Source organism: Choloepus didactylus, chromosome 27, assembly GCF_015220235.1.
Source record: "Choloepus didactylus isolate mChoDid1 chromosome 27, mChoDid1.pri, whole genome shotgun sequence".
Taxonomy (NCBI): domain Eukaryota; kingdom Metazoa; phylum Chordata; class Mammalia; order Pilosa; family Megalonychidae; genus Choloepus; species Choloepus didactylus.
This window is the reverse complement of record NC_051333.1, coordinates 19,501,291-19,516,908: the sequence shown is the minus strand read 5'-3', so window position 1 is coordinate 19,516,908 and position 15,618 is coordinate 19,501,291. Positions and strand designations below refer to the sequence as shown.

At 54.0% G+C, this 15,618-nt stretch overlaps 1 protein-coding gene across 1 annotated transcript; it reads right to left on the bottom strand.

Moving 5' to 3' along the window:
- Nucleotides 1–338: 338 nt before the first annotated feature.
- On the bottom strand, nt 339–14,299 carry DMKN (dermokine). The gene is made up of 16 exons (XM_037819618.1): nt 13,819–14,299; nt 13,360–13,566; nt 13,204–13,260; nt 12,912–12,961; nt 12,371–12,545; nt 11,128–11,190; nt 7,523–7,570; nt 7,297–7,344; nt 5,087–5,143; nt 4,734–4,781; nt 2,987–3,034; nt 2,824–2,874; nt 2,403–2,474; nt 1,356–1,379; nt 1,199–1,246; nt 339–666 (listed from the first exon to the last, which is right to left on the bottom strand). The coding sequence occupies exons 1-15, from the start codon at nt 14,218–14,220 to the stop codon at nt 1,199–1,201; spliced, it is 1,398 nt and encodes a 465-aa protein (XP_037675546.1). The 5' UTR covers nt 14,221–14,299; the 3' UTR covers nt 339–666.
- Nucleotides 14,300–15,618: the final 1,319 nt, after the last annotated feature.

Here is a 15,618-nt window from a genome sequence, read left to right as displayed (position 1 = left end):
TGTCCTCTTCAAACAGCCTCTTTGCTCCCACCTCCTGACTGGAACAGCCCTGTTGCTTTTTCAGGCTACCAAAACCACTGTGACTGCTTACGTGCATGGTATTCAGATATAGGCTGAGCAAAGATGATTTTTTTCAGATGAGGAAACTGAGGCTCAGTGAGATCAGCTAGCTAGTTCTCGTCAGCTCTAAAGCTCAGGTTTCATCTCTTTCAGGCTGCCATTGTTCACCCCACACGCAGGAGAAAGACACATGGTCTGCCCCTATATCCCACTTCCATCCTCCCTCATCCAGGCCATCAGCACTCTATTGAATAAAATCTGAGAAAATTTTAGGGTATAAGATTCAGTTTTATTTTTACAAAGAAACTCAAAAGTAGGAAGTTCCTCCCAAGCAACAGCCACAAAGACTTCAGATCACAAAAAATGGAGTAAGTGAAGAAAGTGGCCAGTTTATCTGATGAGCCTGGTGGTAAAGGAGACCCCACACTGGGATGGGGAAGAAACAAGCAGCAGACAAACCAGGTCCCCGACTAGAAAAAGGAGGTGTCAGCACCCAGGCTGGGGCTGGCACAGGGTGGGAGAGCTGGACGAGTCGGGGGGCAGCGTAGTCGGGCTCCTTGACGACTGATGTTTTCCAGGGCCTCAGTAGTGATTGGATGTTATCTTCTAGAAGGAGAAGATCAAGTAATGCAAAGTGGCACTCCCAAGTCCACGGAAACCCAGCGTCCTTTCATCTAGCCTCTGTGCTCCCACAGTTCCTTTGCAATTCCCCTCTTTTGCTCCTACCTAAAACAACTTTTGAGTTCTGCCAAGTTAATCTTTCACCTCTTCCCCACTTCTTCCTGCCTCTGACCCCAAAAGGGTCTGCCCGTTCCCTCTCCTTCACCTCGCAGATCATTCTCCTTGGCATAGCTGGCCCTCCCGCTCCCACCTTGTTCTGACTCTCACTCGGCTCTCACAGGGTGCCGTCTCAGTGTCCCCGACCATTTTTTTGTGAGTCTTCCTCTACCTCACCCCCACCCCCACCAATAGAGCCTCCTCTTCCTTAATACCTTTAGAGAATCCACCCAGAGCAAACCTGCCTTAGTGTCACCAACTGAAGGCTAAGGAAATGCAAGCTCCCAGCCCTGCCTCTGTGGGAGACTAAGCCTCAGCTCCCGGCAGCAGCCTCGTGCAGCTGCCTCGCCCTGACACTCACCTACCAGAACTTCGCCCATTGCAGCAGGCCAGGTTGCACCCGGGAAGCCTGAAGGACAAGGAGCATGTGTGAGTGGACATCCTAGTGTCCCCTCCTCACCCGCTGGCCGCAGACTCCCTTCTCTCAGAAGCCAGAACTTCTCGGCCCCCATACTCACCGAGGAAGAAATCGTGGCTCCTCCCTGTAAAGGGAAGATCAGAGGAGAGGATGTGGAGCCTGCAGTGCTCTCTCTGCCCTCCGCCATGTCCTCAGGGCACAGGAAGGCCCAGTGGAAAGGGCAGGCTCAAACCGGGGCTATCTAACAGGCCCTTCAGTCTGTGCTTTCAACCCAGGGAAAAATTTTTTCACAGTGCATTTACCATCCTAAGCACCTTTTATCCAAGATGATATTGAACATGGTCCTTGAGTACACAGACCACAGGGAGGGAAGAGAGGCTAGGTTAGTATCTCCTCTGCTTGGGTGGAGACACAGTGGCCCTGAGGAGTTAGCAAAGTGGGTCTCCACTGGGTGTTAACTGACCTCCATCCACTCCCAGTCAGCCTGTGGTTTCTGATCTCTCAGTAGAAAGGTCCTCTCCCCGGGGCAGGGGCTTGATTGTTCTGAGAGAAGGAGGGAAATACCCAGCCTTGTTTTATTCTTTGCCAGCCTAATAAGTATTCAGTACATTCATCTACTAAATTTATAGGATTGCTTTCTTTGCAACTGAACGAAGCAAAATTCTTTAAAATATTCTTCCCTTTATTTTCCTTTGTGGAGTAAAACATTCATTTCCCCACCAGCCCCAAGTTCCTGGGTGAGCGTCTCCTAAATGCTAGTCTGCCCCACCCCCTCCCCAAAAGTCAGCAGTTAAAGAGACAGAGAGGGAAAGGCTGTTTGTTGGTTTTGCCATGTGTCATGGGATCTTTTAAAGCCAGATTTTCCTCTTTGAAGGGATACTGCTTCTCGATTTTCTCTCCTGCACATGATGCCACTGTCGCTCCCTTTTAACATTTTCTGAGTGGGTGGGTGAGCGGTGAGTCCTTCTACCCTCCACTTCCAGACTGCTCTCGGGAACCTGAGTCGCCACGGCAAAGGGACGGGCAGGCCTGGCTTTCAGGAGTCGACAGGATTCGGCTTCAGTTAACCCACATGGAGGTCCTAGCGGCGAAACCCTCCCTGGCTCTCCCCGGCAGAGAAGCCAGTTGGCAATCAGGCAGGTCTTACCTTAGCAGGGGTCTTGACTGAGGACTGCCTGTCATAGGCGGTAGGATTTGCCTGCTGGTTGTGATTGTAGTTCTGTGGGAGAAAGCCCGAGAAGCGGGGAGGGGCACGTGAGAGGGAGGGGGTGAAGAAGGCATCCTGCTCTGGAGTAAACAGTCCACCCCCCTGCCCTGACTGAACCTTTCTTAAATCCCCTGCCTTCTCCCCTCCTTGTGTCGTGTGTTGTCATGTGTTTTCTTTCCTCGAATCCCCTCCTCCAGCCTGCCAGAGCCTCACCCCCCAAGTTGCTGTCTCAGCCCGTGGCCCTGCCTCATCCTTCCCTTGGAACCTCTCCCAGCTCCTCCGGTGTTACTTGGGAGGTGAGGGTAGGAGACCAGGGAAAGAAGAGAAGTCTGAGTCGGTGATCAGGCTGCACATATCCTACCTTAGAAGTTACAGCCGCCCCCTCTTGCCATCCGTGGCCAGACTGAGATAACTGTGGAATGAAGGAGGGAAGGAGAGAGAATTTCAGATTGGCCAGACTCAGGAGCAAGGCTGAGAGGGACCAGGGGCCACCAAGGGGGGAGTCTGAGGGCAAAGACACGCACCTGGCCAGCACCAGCTGCCCGCTTCTGTGGCGATGAGGCCTCTGCACCCTGAAAGGGAGAAGGGAGCCACTGCTGTCCATCTCCATGGTCGCTCAGGCCTGGGGGGGTTTCTGGAGCTCCGGCATCCTCCCAGCCCAGGTTCTGCCCTCCTTTTGGAGCACGAGCCTCCCCCACCCCCACCCTGCCCCACCCCTCTCAGTGGTTGGTGACAAATGCAGCCCACACAGAAGGCAGGGAGCCCGGCGGAAATGAAATGGTGGCCCAGATAGATAAAGGACACAGATTTCCTCACTCAGGGCTGGGGAGCAAGGGTAGAGGACCAGGTTTGGCAACCCCACCCACACCCACAAACCTGGAACGTTGGCAGTCCTGAACCGAGCCTGGGCTGGGACAACAAGCAAGCGGTACCCCACAGACCCTCCTGGGACGGACCAGGCACTCAGCCCCAGCCCACGTGTTATCACCCCAACCCTGCTCCCTTCATATGCCCTCGAATCCCTGCTGTTCTCTGCAGGGCCATGGAAAGGATGAGCTGTTATCTATGGAAGCTAAATTTAGAAGATTAGATCTGGGTCAAAAGGGCAAAGACAGGGGAGAAATCCAAGAAAGCAGATGAAGCCACAGAAGACTCTCAGATTCCCTTGGCCCTCCTCGCCCTCCCCCAGCCCCAGAGCAAAGCAGTAAGAGAGAGGAAGTTCATCACTTCTCTACTAGGACACACACAGACACGCACACACAGGGTAAGGATGTTCTCCCCAACTCGGACTTAATTCCCTGCCTTATCCACTCCTGGTATCTGATCTTAACCCCATATTAGCCACCAAGGTCATAAACCGGTTGTCCACAGATCTCCAGACATGTTTTGCTTGGTCTGCATGTATTTTTAAAAATTTAAGTTAGTTGCTAAAAATTAAAAGGCAGAAGATTCCAAGCCTTTCTTGAAAAATCAGATGGCGTGGCTACTCTGGTCCCGCATGCGTAGCTGACAGCCCACAGCTGGGGGGCTTTGACCTTCCCCTTGGCCCGGGCCCACCTGTCCAGCCTCACTCACTGACCGCACATGCCTGGCCCACGTGGACACGTGAACAGGAAACCCTTGTTCAGAATCAGTCCAACGATTCTGATTCTCAAGGCCATCAGCCATGCAGAGCGAGCTGTGGTCTTCCGCAGAACCCAAGGGCCTGCCCATCCCTCCCAGGACCCAGATACCCAGACCCTCGGCAGCTGCCTGCACTTGACCCTGACCTGACTCAGGACCTGCCCCTCCTCACCATCCTATCCTGCTCTCGTTTCCCCTCAGCTTTCCTCCCAGTGCCCCCTTCCAGCACTTGGGCTTTGACCCCAGCTCAGGTCCCTCCCCCCACCTTGGGGTCCCCCTGCCTGCTTGCCCTGCATTACCACCCAGCTGTGGCTCCCCCCGAGCCAGGCCAGGCCCAGCAGGAACAGCAGCAGAGCAGAGACCATGGCTGGCTGCGTGTTTCTGTGTCTCTGAAGGTGCCAACTCTCACGCTTTTATCCTTGGGAAGACCTCCCACCCTGCTCCTACAGTGACTCACAGCTTCTCTCTTCCCAACTCCACCCCTGCTCAGGGTTGTTTAAAGAAAGGTCAGGGGAAAAGTTGGGAGGTGCCTCAGCGGGGAAGAGATGAAGCTAGGATGGGGGTGGGGGGAATCAGCAAGCTGCCGGGAGCCCCATGTCCCCAGAACGGAGCTTGCTGACCTTGAAATGCCAGGTTCTGCCTCCTTACCTCAATAATGGCTTTCCAATTCAAGAAAGGAGTGTTGTGTTTGAAATCCTGGAAGAAAAAGGAGACATCAGTGGGCCAGAGGGAGAAAGTACATGGCAGCATGTTGGGGGCAGTTTCAAGATCAGGTGTACGAATGAGGGTTGGAGCCTGGGTGTGGGTTGGGGTTAGATGAAGACAAGCATATGGGAGAATGAGGGAGCATGTCAGCATTTGGTGATGAGATTTGAGTGAGTTTGTCAGGCTCAAAAAGGAAAAGGAGAGGAATTTTGGACAGGTAGGCTGGAAGTAAGGGTGGCATGGAGAGACAGGGTGACCAGGATCCCCAGTTCTTCAAAAGGTGAGAATGTGCTTACCTCCCAGAGGCGGCTGAAGTAGAGGAGGGCTCGAGTGCTGGGGGGTGGGACTTGGCTCTGTGTATGAAAGGTGGGGAGCAAGTTAGCAGGAGACCCGACTTCCCACTCACCTCAGACCCCTAACTCCCTCTACCACCATTTCTCAGCTGTGACTAGGATTCCTGGAAAGCTGTGTGTCTACAGGGACACTAGACACTGTTTTGGGAAATAGGAGGACAGAGAGGCTAGCTCTCTGGTGCCATTAAGCGGCTCCCTTCTAGCACATACACAGGATCCTCCTCTATCCCACCCCAGCCTCTAGCAGAACATTCCTTTTAGCAAAACCTCAGGACTAGGGCCCACCCCCGAAGCATCCCACCTTTTCACCTGCCATGCCACTTCCAGCCCACTTCCCAAAACTGTGGGGCTGGTGCGACCCCTTCCAGGCCCCCACCTCCTCCCTGGTCCAGAGCAATAAAGAAGACATAAGAAAGGAGCAGATCCAGGGAGTGTGGGCACGAAGGTTTATTTCAAGGACAAGGGGTGAGATTAGTAATGAGATAGTGGTGTTTTAGGAAGGGGCTGGGGTTCAGGGCTCCCATCCATTTGGTAACCCCTTGTCTGGAGGTCACGGGTTGCGAAAGCTCCTCTAGTCCTGGGCAAAGACATAAGTTGTAAGAGGGAGCTCTCAGAATAGGTGTTCAGGGGAGTAGTGGACCCAGGCAAGGGTAGTGGACCCTGCTCCAGGAAACTGCAGGGACATTCGGTCAAAGCCAGAGAGTCCACTTGGGCTGGAGAACCCCTCCACCGCCCCCGGAGCACTACTTCGAGTCCCCTGGCCTTGCTGCTCACTGTGGCTGGGGTGTCTGCTCCACCCCCCATGCCTAGCTCAGTTTCACCCCCTACCTAGAAGAACTCTCTCAGGCCAGCCCAAATGAATCCCACCTGACTGTGATCCCTTCTTTAACTGCAGAAGTGTTAGGCTGTCCACCCTGGCCCTCTGGGAGGTAAGGCCCCCCTGCTCAGGAGCCTGGTCTCCCCCACAGCCCATAGCAAGGAGTCCTCCCCGCAGCAGAGACTGGCTGTTGGCCATAGAACAGGAACAGAAATTTTATTCATTCAAACCAGAAATCCACCACAGCTGGGAATTTCTGCACTCTCCTATCTTTCACTTCCCCACCCCATTCCCAAAAGATCAAACTTTTGTTTTCCTGAGGTTTGGGCTGTCTCTTTGCCTCCCCACCACCACCATCCTTCCGCCCACGAAGACCACTATTTTGTGAGGGCAGGGATCCTAGTCTGCATTCTTTTTTATAAAGAGTCAGAACCTCAGCTGCTCACAGAAGGCAGTGGGGCGGCTGAACTGACTGTGACGGGCAGAGGGTGTCTGGCTGCTGGAGAGCAAGTGCCCGGTCACAAGGGGCAGCAGCAGCTGCTACACAGCTCTAGCTTCTTGCTGCCTCATGGAAAGTGGGGCCCAGTATTGCCAGATTTTTCGAGAGAAACCAGACTTCTAAATCATTATGTGAGGTCTCTCAAATTTTTAAACTTTAGCAGCTAATTCGTATTCTTAAAAACAAACAAACAAAGAAAAAAATGAGATGATCAAACAAAACACTTCTATGCACCACCAAGCGCAGCTTCTGCCTTTGGTATTTGGATTGTTCGTCTGCCGTTTGTCCCCTCCCGTCCAGCCCGGACTTCTCTACTCTCGAGGTACATCTGCTATTCCGGGATCAAATAATCCTGGCCAGGGTTTCCCCTGCAAGAGGGAAGGATGGAATGGGAGGAAGGACATTTGGGTTCTGGACCCAAGATCATGTACATACAGGGCCCAGGCTAAGGCCGTCACCTATCAGGTGCTCACAGATGTTCACTTCCTTTCCCCTTCTCCCTCATGGAGCGAAGCAAGTACTGGTTCTCACGGGGTCCTTAGCTCTGCCCGATTTCTCAGTCTGTCTGCCTGCAAGATTAGGCCTACTTACTCTCCGCTTAAATTTCCAGGTCCGGGATATACACTCAGGTGTGTATGTGGAGACGTTAAAGGGGCCCACCCCCTCCTCTCATCCCCAAATTCTCCAAATTCCCCCTCTCTTTTCAGTTCTCTGCTGTCCTTTCCCCTCAGGCTTTCTCCGTGGCCATCATCGTTTCCCAGATCACCAGGCAGAAGCTTAGCTTTCTTCTCCATCTCCCTCTCCCACAAAGATCAGGAATGCTCTCCCAGTCCTTACCTTGTCTATGGCATCCCAGTTAATGAAAGGCAGCTTGGATTTTAAATTCTGCACAGAGAGAGAGGGAAAAAAAGGAGGATGGCCAAATTGGGTCATAATGTAAGCAGCTCAGGGCCCCAGAAAAAAAGAGCAATCAAGGGGACAGAATGTTGACTTCAGCCTGTGGGGCCAAGGGGCAGGGGCTGGTTTTCCAAGACAGTAAGCAGAGCAGGTTTGCAGGACTCACCCTCCACAAACTGTTGAAGTTGAAGAGCCCAGGGGATGTCTGAGAGTTCTAAGGAACCAGATGAGAAATGGGATGAGATGTAGGCAAGTGGCAGGACAGGAGGACAGGAGAACTGGGTGTCAGGACTGTGTGGTCACAGCCCGAGGTGGCATAAGGCCTCCACTCACCGAACTACTGATTCCGCTGATGGCTTCACCTCCATTCTCTCCACCAGACCACTGACCCTGGATGGGGAAAAGGGGGACTGGTGTCCAAAGCTTATGCATGCTGGGACTCAAGCCACCTGTCACCTGCTCCTGGCCCACTCCCCTCCACCTTTGCTCAAGCTGTGGACCCCTCTCTGTAACATCTCCACTTCTTTAAACAGCACCCAAAAATCCCACCTCCAGAAAGACTTCTTAGAATTACTTGCTACCTAGTAAACCCAATCCCCTAAATCATATTCTTGCTTCCTTCCACCCCATGCCCCAAAAACACCAGTAATGAGAGTAGCCAATGTGTCAGTCCCACTGTGTGCCAAGCAGTGTGCCTTATCCCGTCCCATTCCTTTGTGGGAGACATCTCCATTTCACAGAGAAGGAAACTGAAACTTAGGGCAGCCCAGCAGCCTGCCTCAGGATCTGTTGCCACATCTGATGACAAAGCCAGCTGTAGACCACCTTGGCCTGGTTAGAAGCAGAAAATTCTACAGTAACTGTTGGAGGTGAGTGAGTTAGACTTCACTGTCCACCTTTCAACCAGGAGGAAGTCCAGCCTCAGAGAAGTTAACTAAGTTTTGTTAACACACAGAAAAGTGATGGAGCTGGAGTATGAACCCCATCTTCTAACTCAAAGTTCAGCGGCTTTCTACTTTTCATTGCTGCCATCTTAAGTATGGTTTTAAAAAATTCCCTTAACCATTCTTCTGTAACTTTTGTCTCCTTTGCCCCTCACACAGGCATTACAGCTCAGATCCCACTTGGAAGGAGGGGGAGAATGAATGAATTGAGGAGGTGAGACCCCATTCTCGTCTCCTGATGAGGGTGACACAGATTCAAAGCAACTTACAAGAAGAAATGGATATTTTTATTTCTTTCCCCAGAACCCTAGCGTTCTGTCCCACACGCCACCATCCCTTCTAAAGCCAACCCTGCCTGCTCTGGACTCACCTGATAAGTGCCTCGGGAGCCCCCAAGAAGGTGACTGCCCTCTTTGCTTACTTCCTGTGGAGAAAAAAAATAGAGTAAGAGTCAGCAGGGAGGCAGGCAGGTTGGGGGATGAGAGGGCAGGATAGCAGGGTTTGGGTGAGGAATTCCTTAATCAGGACTGAGGTGTGAGCATGACAGAGGACTTCCCAGAACCCCAAGAAAGAGGCTCTTCTTTCTGGGTAGCTCCATCTTCCCTGGCAAATCTTGTTTCAACCCCCTGTGAATGGGTTACTGCTCACTTATGATATTTATGGATAACATAGATCTTTTTATATTCCTTTCTGCAAGCTGCCCAAAACCCAGCAGGAAGGGCCTTTGTCACCAAAGCACCTGAATTCTCCCTGGTTTTAGGGCAGGAGTGAGCCAGGCTGTTGGACTGGACTGATTTAAATGGAAGGACTCAGTCTGGACTGAGGTTTTGCATTGGTAAGAAAGGCGATGCCAGCTGCAGAGCCAGCAGGAGCTGAGGTGGGACAGCAATGGGCAGGTTAGTCTCCTAGGGTAGAGGTAGGCTCCTCTTGAGTCCAGCTTTCATTATTTTATGTAAAACATGGTGTATCCAAGGCCCATCAGCAGCATCTTATCCCAAAAGCTACCACGTAACCAGACCAGGATGAGGGATTATCTACTCCCTGTTCCCCCTCAGTATTGCTGCTGGGGAGTTGACCCCCATCCCATATACGACTCTCAAGGCCTGCCGTCTCATTACCCCGAGGCCGGAGCTGCTGGGGCCTCCCAGTCCTCTGGAGCCCTGAGGGACAAGACAATGAAACACAGATCACTCTGTTAGATCCTAGGATCAGCCCCGCAAATTCAAGCATTGATATACTACAATTCCTCTAAAAATCCTAATGGAATTCTCTTAGATAACTTGTTAAAATAACCTCGAAATTCATTTAGAAGCATGAATGTCTAAAAATAGGTAAGAAAACCCTGGAAAAGACAAATGACAAGGGAGGACATGCACTGACAGGTACAAGTGTACTGTGCAACCACCTTCAAGTCACTGGAGCCTGTCCCAGAACAGATGGGTCAGTTTATCAGAGTAGAACTCCCAGAGATAATTTGGTATTAACAAGAGGCATTTTAAATCAGTAAGTATTGGGGGAGGGACTTAATTACGTCTTATCAGTTTCCTCCCTCCTGTTTGTATCTGGCTTGCTCTCCTAAGGGAATACAGGCTCTGATCCCAAGTGTAGGGTAAGTCAGGATGAATTGAGGAATAGGACCAGAAAGTACAGGAAAATAAATTTCAGATAGATCAAAGAACTAAATTGAAAGAAAAAAAAAATATATAGACATATTAGTAGTGCTGAAAGAAAATAAAGACCTTTAAAACACTACACCAAGAGTAGAAACCTTCCATGCTTCTACATGAATGAAAAGATGAAAAGATTGGTGTATTCAGCTGTCAACAAATGTGAGATACTGAGATACCAAAAACTAGAAATAGTTGCAAACTGGGAGAAACTTTCTCAAAGCCTGTATACTCATTAGCATCCCTAATATATCAGGAGCTCTTCAGAAAGCCTCCTCCACCAGCCCCACCACCCCACTGCTGTCTTCTCCCACCCACCCCGCTGCTCACCCTGTGCTCCCCGCTGCTTGCCCTGTGCTCCCCGCTCCTCCCCCAGCACAGACAGCAATGGCAGCCTCCCCGGAGCTCTAGAAACACAGAATCCCGGCCCCACCCCAACCTGCTGAATCAGAACCTGCATTTTCACAACACGTCCAGGTGGTTCCTGTTTATGTTAGGATAACACTCTGTCAGCACCACGGGAGCCAACATAAACCCCAGATCTCCAAAATAACTAGTGGGGAAATCTACACAAAACACTTCTCTCTGTCATAGGGTTCATCATGGAATCCTGGTCACTGGCCGGACAGAGGACACTTGTAGCTGTTACAATTCTAAAAGGACGGCTTTGCACGCGCTTTCTCACAGCCACAGCTATGGTGTAAAGTGAGGCATATCACATGAGGATTTGCAATTGATTATTACGTGGGGGGGTTTTGGTATTCTTCAGAACGTGCATTTATTCTGTTTCTTCCCCCTACGTTGTAAGCTCCCCCAGACAGGGTTGGCTGAGGTTGGCATTAGGAAGGGCTGAGCAACGAGCCAACGATGAGGAGGGGGCCCGGGGATGGAGGGGTGGGGGCAGTGTTGGGGGGCAGTTAGCACCAGCCTCATTCTTACCTGACCCCCAGATCCTCCGGACACGCGGACATCATTCCCTGGGTTGTTGCACTGTAGGAAGAAGAGAAGAGGGGTGTCGCGTCTCAGTGCTCTCCTGGACACCAATTCCAGCTCCCAAATTGCAGCATTTTAACCCCCAGGCTAGCCCACTTCAGCAACAATCCACCGCCATTCCCAACCCAGCCACTGCCCTCCCATCCTCCTCCTCCCCACACACTCACCTCGGGTTTATTTCCACCGCCGTTTCCACCTCTGCTGCCTGAGGAAAAGCCAGTGTTGGATCCCTTCAAGGGAAAGCAAGTGTTCACATGCAGTCTTTAGGAGGACTTGGGAAGGGACCAGACAGTTCCCAGATGTATTATGAATCTTTTTTTAAACCCCGATTTGCTTCTAACCTTCTCCCCAACTTCCGTACCTTCCCTGTCTTTAGCCAGTTGGTCCCTGAGGGAATTTCTGAGCACAAAGAAGTCCAGGTGTAGTCAAGTATATTTGGAAATGTGCCGCAATTTGGGGATTCTGAGTTGTGCCCTACCCCCAGCCCCTGCCAGGGGTCAAGAAGAGGACTCTGGAGCCAGCCTGCACGGCACTGTGATCTTGACCATCGGGGGAAGCTGGGGCTGCCCTCCCTCTGCCTCTCTCAGCCCTCTTTCCTGGAATCCAGCACTCCCGGAACCCCTAGAGTCCTTACCCGGGAGCCTGAGTTGCCACTTTGATCAACATTCCTTGCATTCTCTGAGGGTTGGTTCTAGAGGGGGGGAGGCAGGGATAGTAAAGGTGCAGTAAATTTGAGCAGCTTATGCTGTAGGGCCAGTGGCAGTTACTCCCCTCCTCTGGCCTGACACCTTTCCTGGCCTCTAAGGAGGCCACATGTGCCTCCCTCTCTGCAAACCCCTCTCCTGGAGCTCTCCCTAATGCGGCTGGCACACGGTAGCTCCCCCCTTGGCCCTCTCACCAACTGCAGGGGGCCAGGGCTGGGGTAGCCTCCTGTGTGCGCCCCAGGGTCGTCCACACCACAGCTCTATGAACGTCCCTAAGTCCCCGTCTGTGCACTCCTGCCCCATCGTCCTGGGAGCTTCCCAAACAAGTGTCACATTTCTCTGTGCCCACCTCTCTCCTTCCAGATGCCACCCCCAGCCCTACTCCGACTTGCCCAGTGGACATGAACTGCAGAAATAGGAGTTCGCCAGGAGACAGAACATCCCCACCACCAGGGAATGGAAGACGGGGGAGTAGAGTAGGCAGGAGACAGGACACCCCCTCTGGAAAAATCACAGTACAGATTTAAGGAATGCCGCTTGGTTGGGGCAAGAAGAGCAGGACCTAGAGGCTGAGAACCCCAGGACGGCAACCACCAGTGATGCCCAGGGCTGCAGCGACTTTCAGGAAGACCCAGGGATGCCTCTCAGCAGGGACCACCAGGGACCTCAGCCCCATCTCTGCCTTCAACAAAGGAGCAAAACTCACCCAGTTGCTCCCTGAGCTGCCATTGCTGCCACCACTGCTGCCATTGCTGCCACCACTGCCGCCATTGCTGCTGCCACCACTGCTGCCATTGCTGCTGCCACCACTGCTGCCATTGCTGCCACCACTGCCACCATTGCTGCCACCACTGCAGCCGTTGCTGCCACCACTGCCACCATTGCTGCCACCACTGCTGCCGTTGCTGCTGCCACCACTGCTGCCATTGCTGCTGCCACCACTGCCGCCATTGCTGCCACCACTGCCGCCACTGCTGCCACCACTGCCGCCATTGCTGCCACCACTGCTGCCGTTGCTGCTGCCACCACTGCCGCCATTGCTGCCACCACTGCCGCCATTGCTGCTGCCACCACTGCTGCTGCTGCTTTCCTGCGGGGCCGGAAGAGACCAGAACCAGGGACTGAAGACCAGAACACACAGATTCCCTCCCTCCTTCCCCTTCCTCTCTTGCCCCAGGCACATTTCCTGCCTAAGGTGAGCCAAGTTGCTGTTTTCTCCCTGTGGGTCATGTCCCTCTCCTCTTACCCCAGAGTTGCTAGAGCTTCCACCGGAGCCAGAGGGTGGGGGGTTGGTGCACTGTGGACGGAAGGGGACAGGTGTGTTTAGAGATCTGCAGTCAAACCTGCCAGGCCTCTCCTACTTACCATCGGGCTTTCTTTCCCCTGACATTTTCCTCCCACATCCATCCCTCCCGGACCCCTCTCCCGCGTACCCCACCTCTCCCCTCCCTACCTCTCCACTTTGTCTCTCTCCACCGCTTTCTGTCACGCACCCATACGCACCCAGACACGCTCTTCTCCGCTAGATTCTTCTCTTACCTCTACATTCTGGTTGCCACGTCTCACTGACTCATAACCGGGCTGGGCCATGGGCCCCTGCAGGGAGGGTGAAAGTGAGCACAGGGTCGTGGATGTGGAGCATGGGAGCTTGAAGGGAGGGAGGTGGCCACGTCATGGCTGGGCTGCTTACTGTACCTGAGCGTTGGTCCCCAAGTTGTGTGACCCTCTGTAGCCTCCTTGGCCCCAGGGGCCTCCCTGAGAGTCGGTTCCAAAGCTGCCGTCTGAGCCACGAGGGGGTCTCTTGTCCCCGGGACCTCCAGGGTTGCCTTGGCTGTGGCCTCTAAAGCCATCCTGAGAGCCAAAGATGCCATGGGCTCCCGACGGAGGATGGCCATTGGGCCCCTGCAAGGACACCACACCAACAGTTAGCGTGGCCATCTCTGACTCTGACAGGGATGAGCAGGTGAACAACCATAAAACAGAGGAGAATATAGAGAGAGACCAAGGTGGTAAGGGGAGGTGCATAATGCAGAAGGAAACTGCCCCAGACAGCCACAAAGAGGAGACCTGTTTGTCCTTTCACATGTTTCCTAAGACTCTCAACATGGCTGCCTTCAGCCTCCCGTTTCCACGCCCAGCTTCCCAGCCACTCACCCAAGCACCGTTGCTGCCGGGCCTCCCCTGCCAGGAGCCGTGGGCAGTATCTATTCCATGGTGGATGATGCTCTCGGCCTGCCTGCCAGCCTCATCCATGGCGTTCCCAACTGCATGGGCTGCTTCCTCAGGCCCTCGGTAGATGGTCTCCCCGACCCTGTGGCCAATGGCATCTCCCGTCTCGGAGCCCACGGCATCCCTAGGTCCAGAGTTGACTGCCTCTTCCACCCCTTTGCCAGCGGCCTCCCCAGCGGCATGGTTAACGGCTTCTCTGATGCCACGTCCCACGGTCTCCCCGATGCCTGCTTCGACGCTCTCCCTGCCACTTGGCAGGGGTCTGGCTTCCCTGCTGCCCAGGCACAGGGCCAGCAGCAGGCAGCCCAGGAACCCCTGGAACTGCATCTCTGCCCGGCTTCCTCACTCTCCCGGGTTTCTTTCCCTTCTTTCCACCCGAGTTCGCTTCTTTTTGCCCTTTCCCTCCTTGCCCTGTGTCTGCGTGCCCTCCCCCGTTCTCTGCTTCCCTCCGACCCCTGCTTCCCTCCCTCTGGGCCTGCAGCCCTCTCTCTCCTGTCCCAGCTTCCCCCGACTTCCCAGAGTCCTCCTCCCGGTCGCTACTCCTTATACTGTGGCCTGGGAGGAGAAGGTGACAGGGCTGGGCAGCCCGGCATCCCTCCCCCAGTGACTCAGGGCCCAGGCCCCCATAGGGTAATGAGCTCTAATTGTGAGTCTGAAAGTCTGTGTTGAAACAGAGAGGGAACCCGTGCACCAGGGAGGGAGGGAGAAATGGGATGAGCCCGTGCAAAGGTGTTTCAGTTTCCCAACCCCAGGAATTTGGGGCACAGGGTGGGGATGGGGCACCTGAGGAGATGGGCTGGTAGTGTCTCCTGGAGGCGGGGGTGGGGGTGGGAGAAATCACCAGCAGGACCCCACCAGGGGAGCAAGGATAGGGAAGCCCAGAGGCCAGGCTGGGTGGGGCACCAGGACAGAGGCAGGTCCCTTTTCCCGACTTCCCTCTCCATTTTGCTCAGCCTTTGTCTCCCATCTCCCTCCTCTCCCACACTGCCACGTCAAGGTGACAGCCCACAGAGGGAGACTGGAAGCCGTGGGGGCTGTGTTTGACCCCAGGCTTTGGGGGCAAGGAAGCAGCCACGGCCCTGAGAGGGGTCCTCAGGGGCTTTTCAGCTCAGCATGCAGACTGCTGTTGGCTTGGAGAGCTGCGGGGGAGCTAGGCGGGCCGGCCGCCCAGGGGAGCGAGTGGGAGGAAGGACCAAGGGAGGGAGCCGCTGACCCAGGCTTGTTTACCCGGCCCTGGAGGGGGCACGTGCACCAGCTCACCCCACCCACCCCTCAGCCTTCCCCCAGAGGCCTGGACAACACTAGCAAGGGAAGAGGGGTCAGCAAAACGACAGGAGCCAGCTGTCAGCGCCCTGTCCCTCTCCCCCGGTCCCAGCTCAGGATGCAAAACTCAAGCATCCTCCCCAGATCCTGTCCCAATTCAGCAAGTGTGACTGCTTCTCCTCTCCCAGGTGTGCCAGGCCCTCCCACTTGGCACTGTCTCGTTTCACTGGGAGTCATTGCCCAGTTAGGAGTGGCCAGTTTCCATCTGCCTTTCTCAACGTCTCTCAGACTCTCCCTCCCTCTCTGTCCACCCCCGACACCCGCACCCCAACCTGTAACATCTCCGCATTTCTTAGCATGTAAACACAATCCCTGTCTCTCCTCCGCAGCACCTGCCTCCCTGTTTTTCCATCTCTGCTTCTTTAATGATGGTAATGATGATGGTGCTGGTAGTAATGATCA

Excerpts from the sequence above, each read along its gene's own strand:
- DMKN (XM_037819618.1), bottom strand. The coding sequence starts at position 14,220 with ATGCAGTTCCAGGGGTTCCTGGGCTGCCTGCTGCTGGCCCTGTGCCTG. Across the intron at positions 7,571-11,127 it reads GCGGTGGAAATAAACCCGAG|AACTCTCAGACATCCCCTGG; the intron begins GTGAGTGTGTGG and ends CTGGTTCCTTAG. Across the intron at positions 3,035-4,733 it reads ATTGGAAAGCCATTATTGAG|GGTGCAGAGGCCTCATCGCC; the intron begins GTAAGGAGGCAG and ends TCTCCCTTTCAG.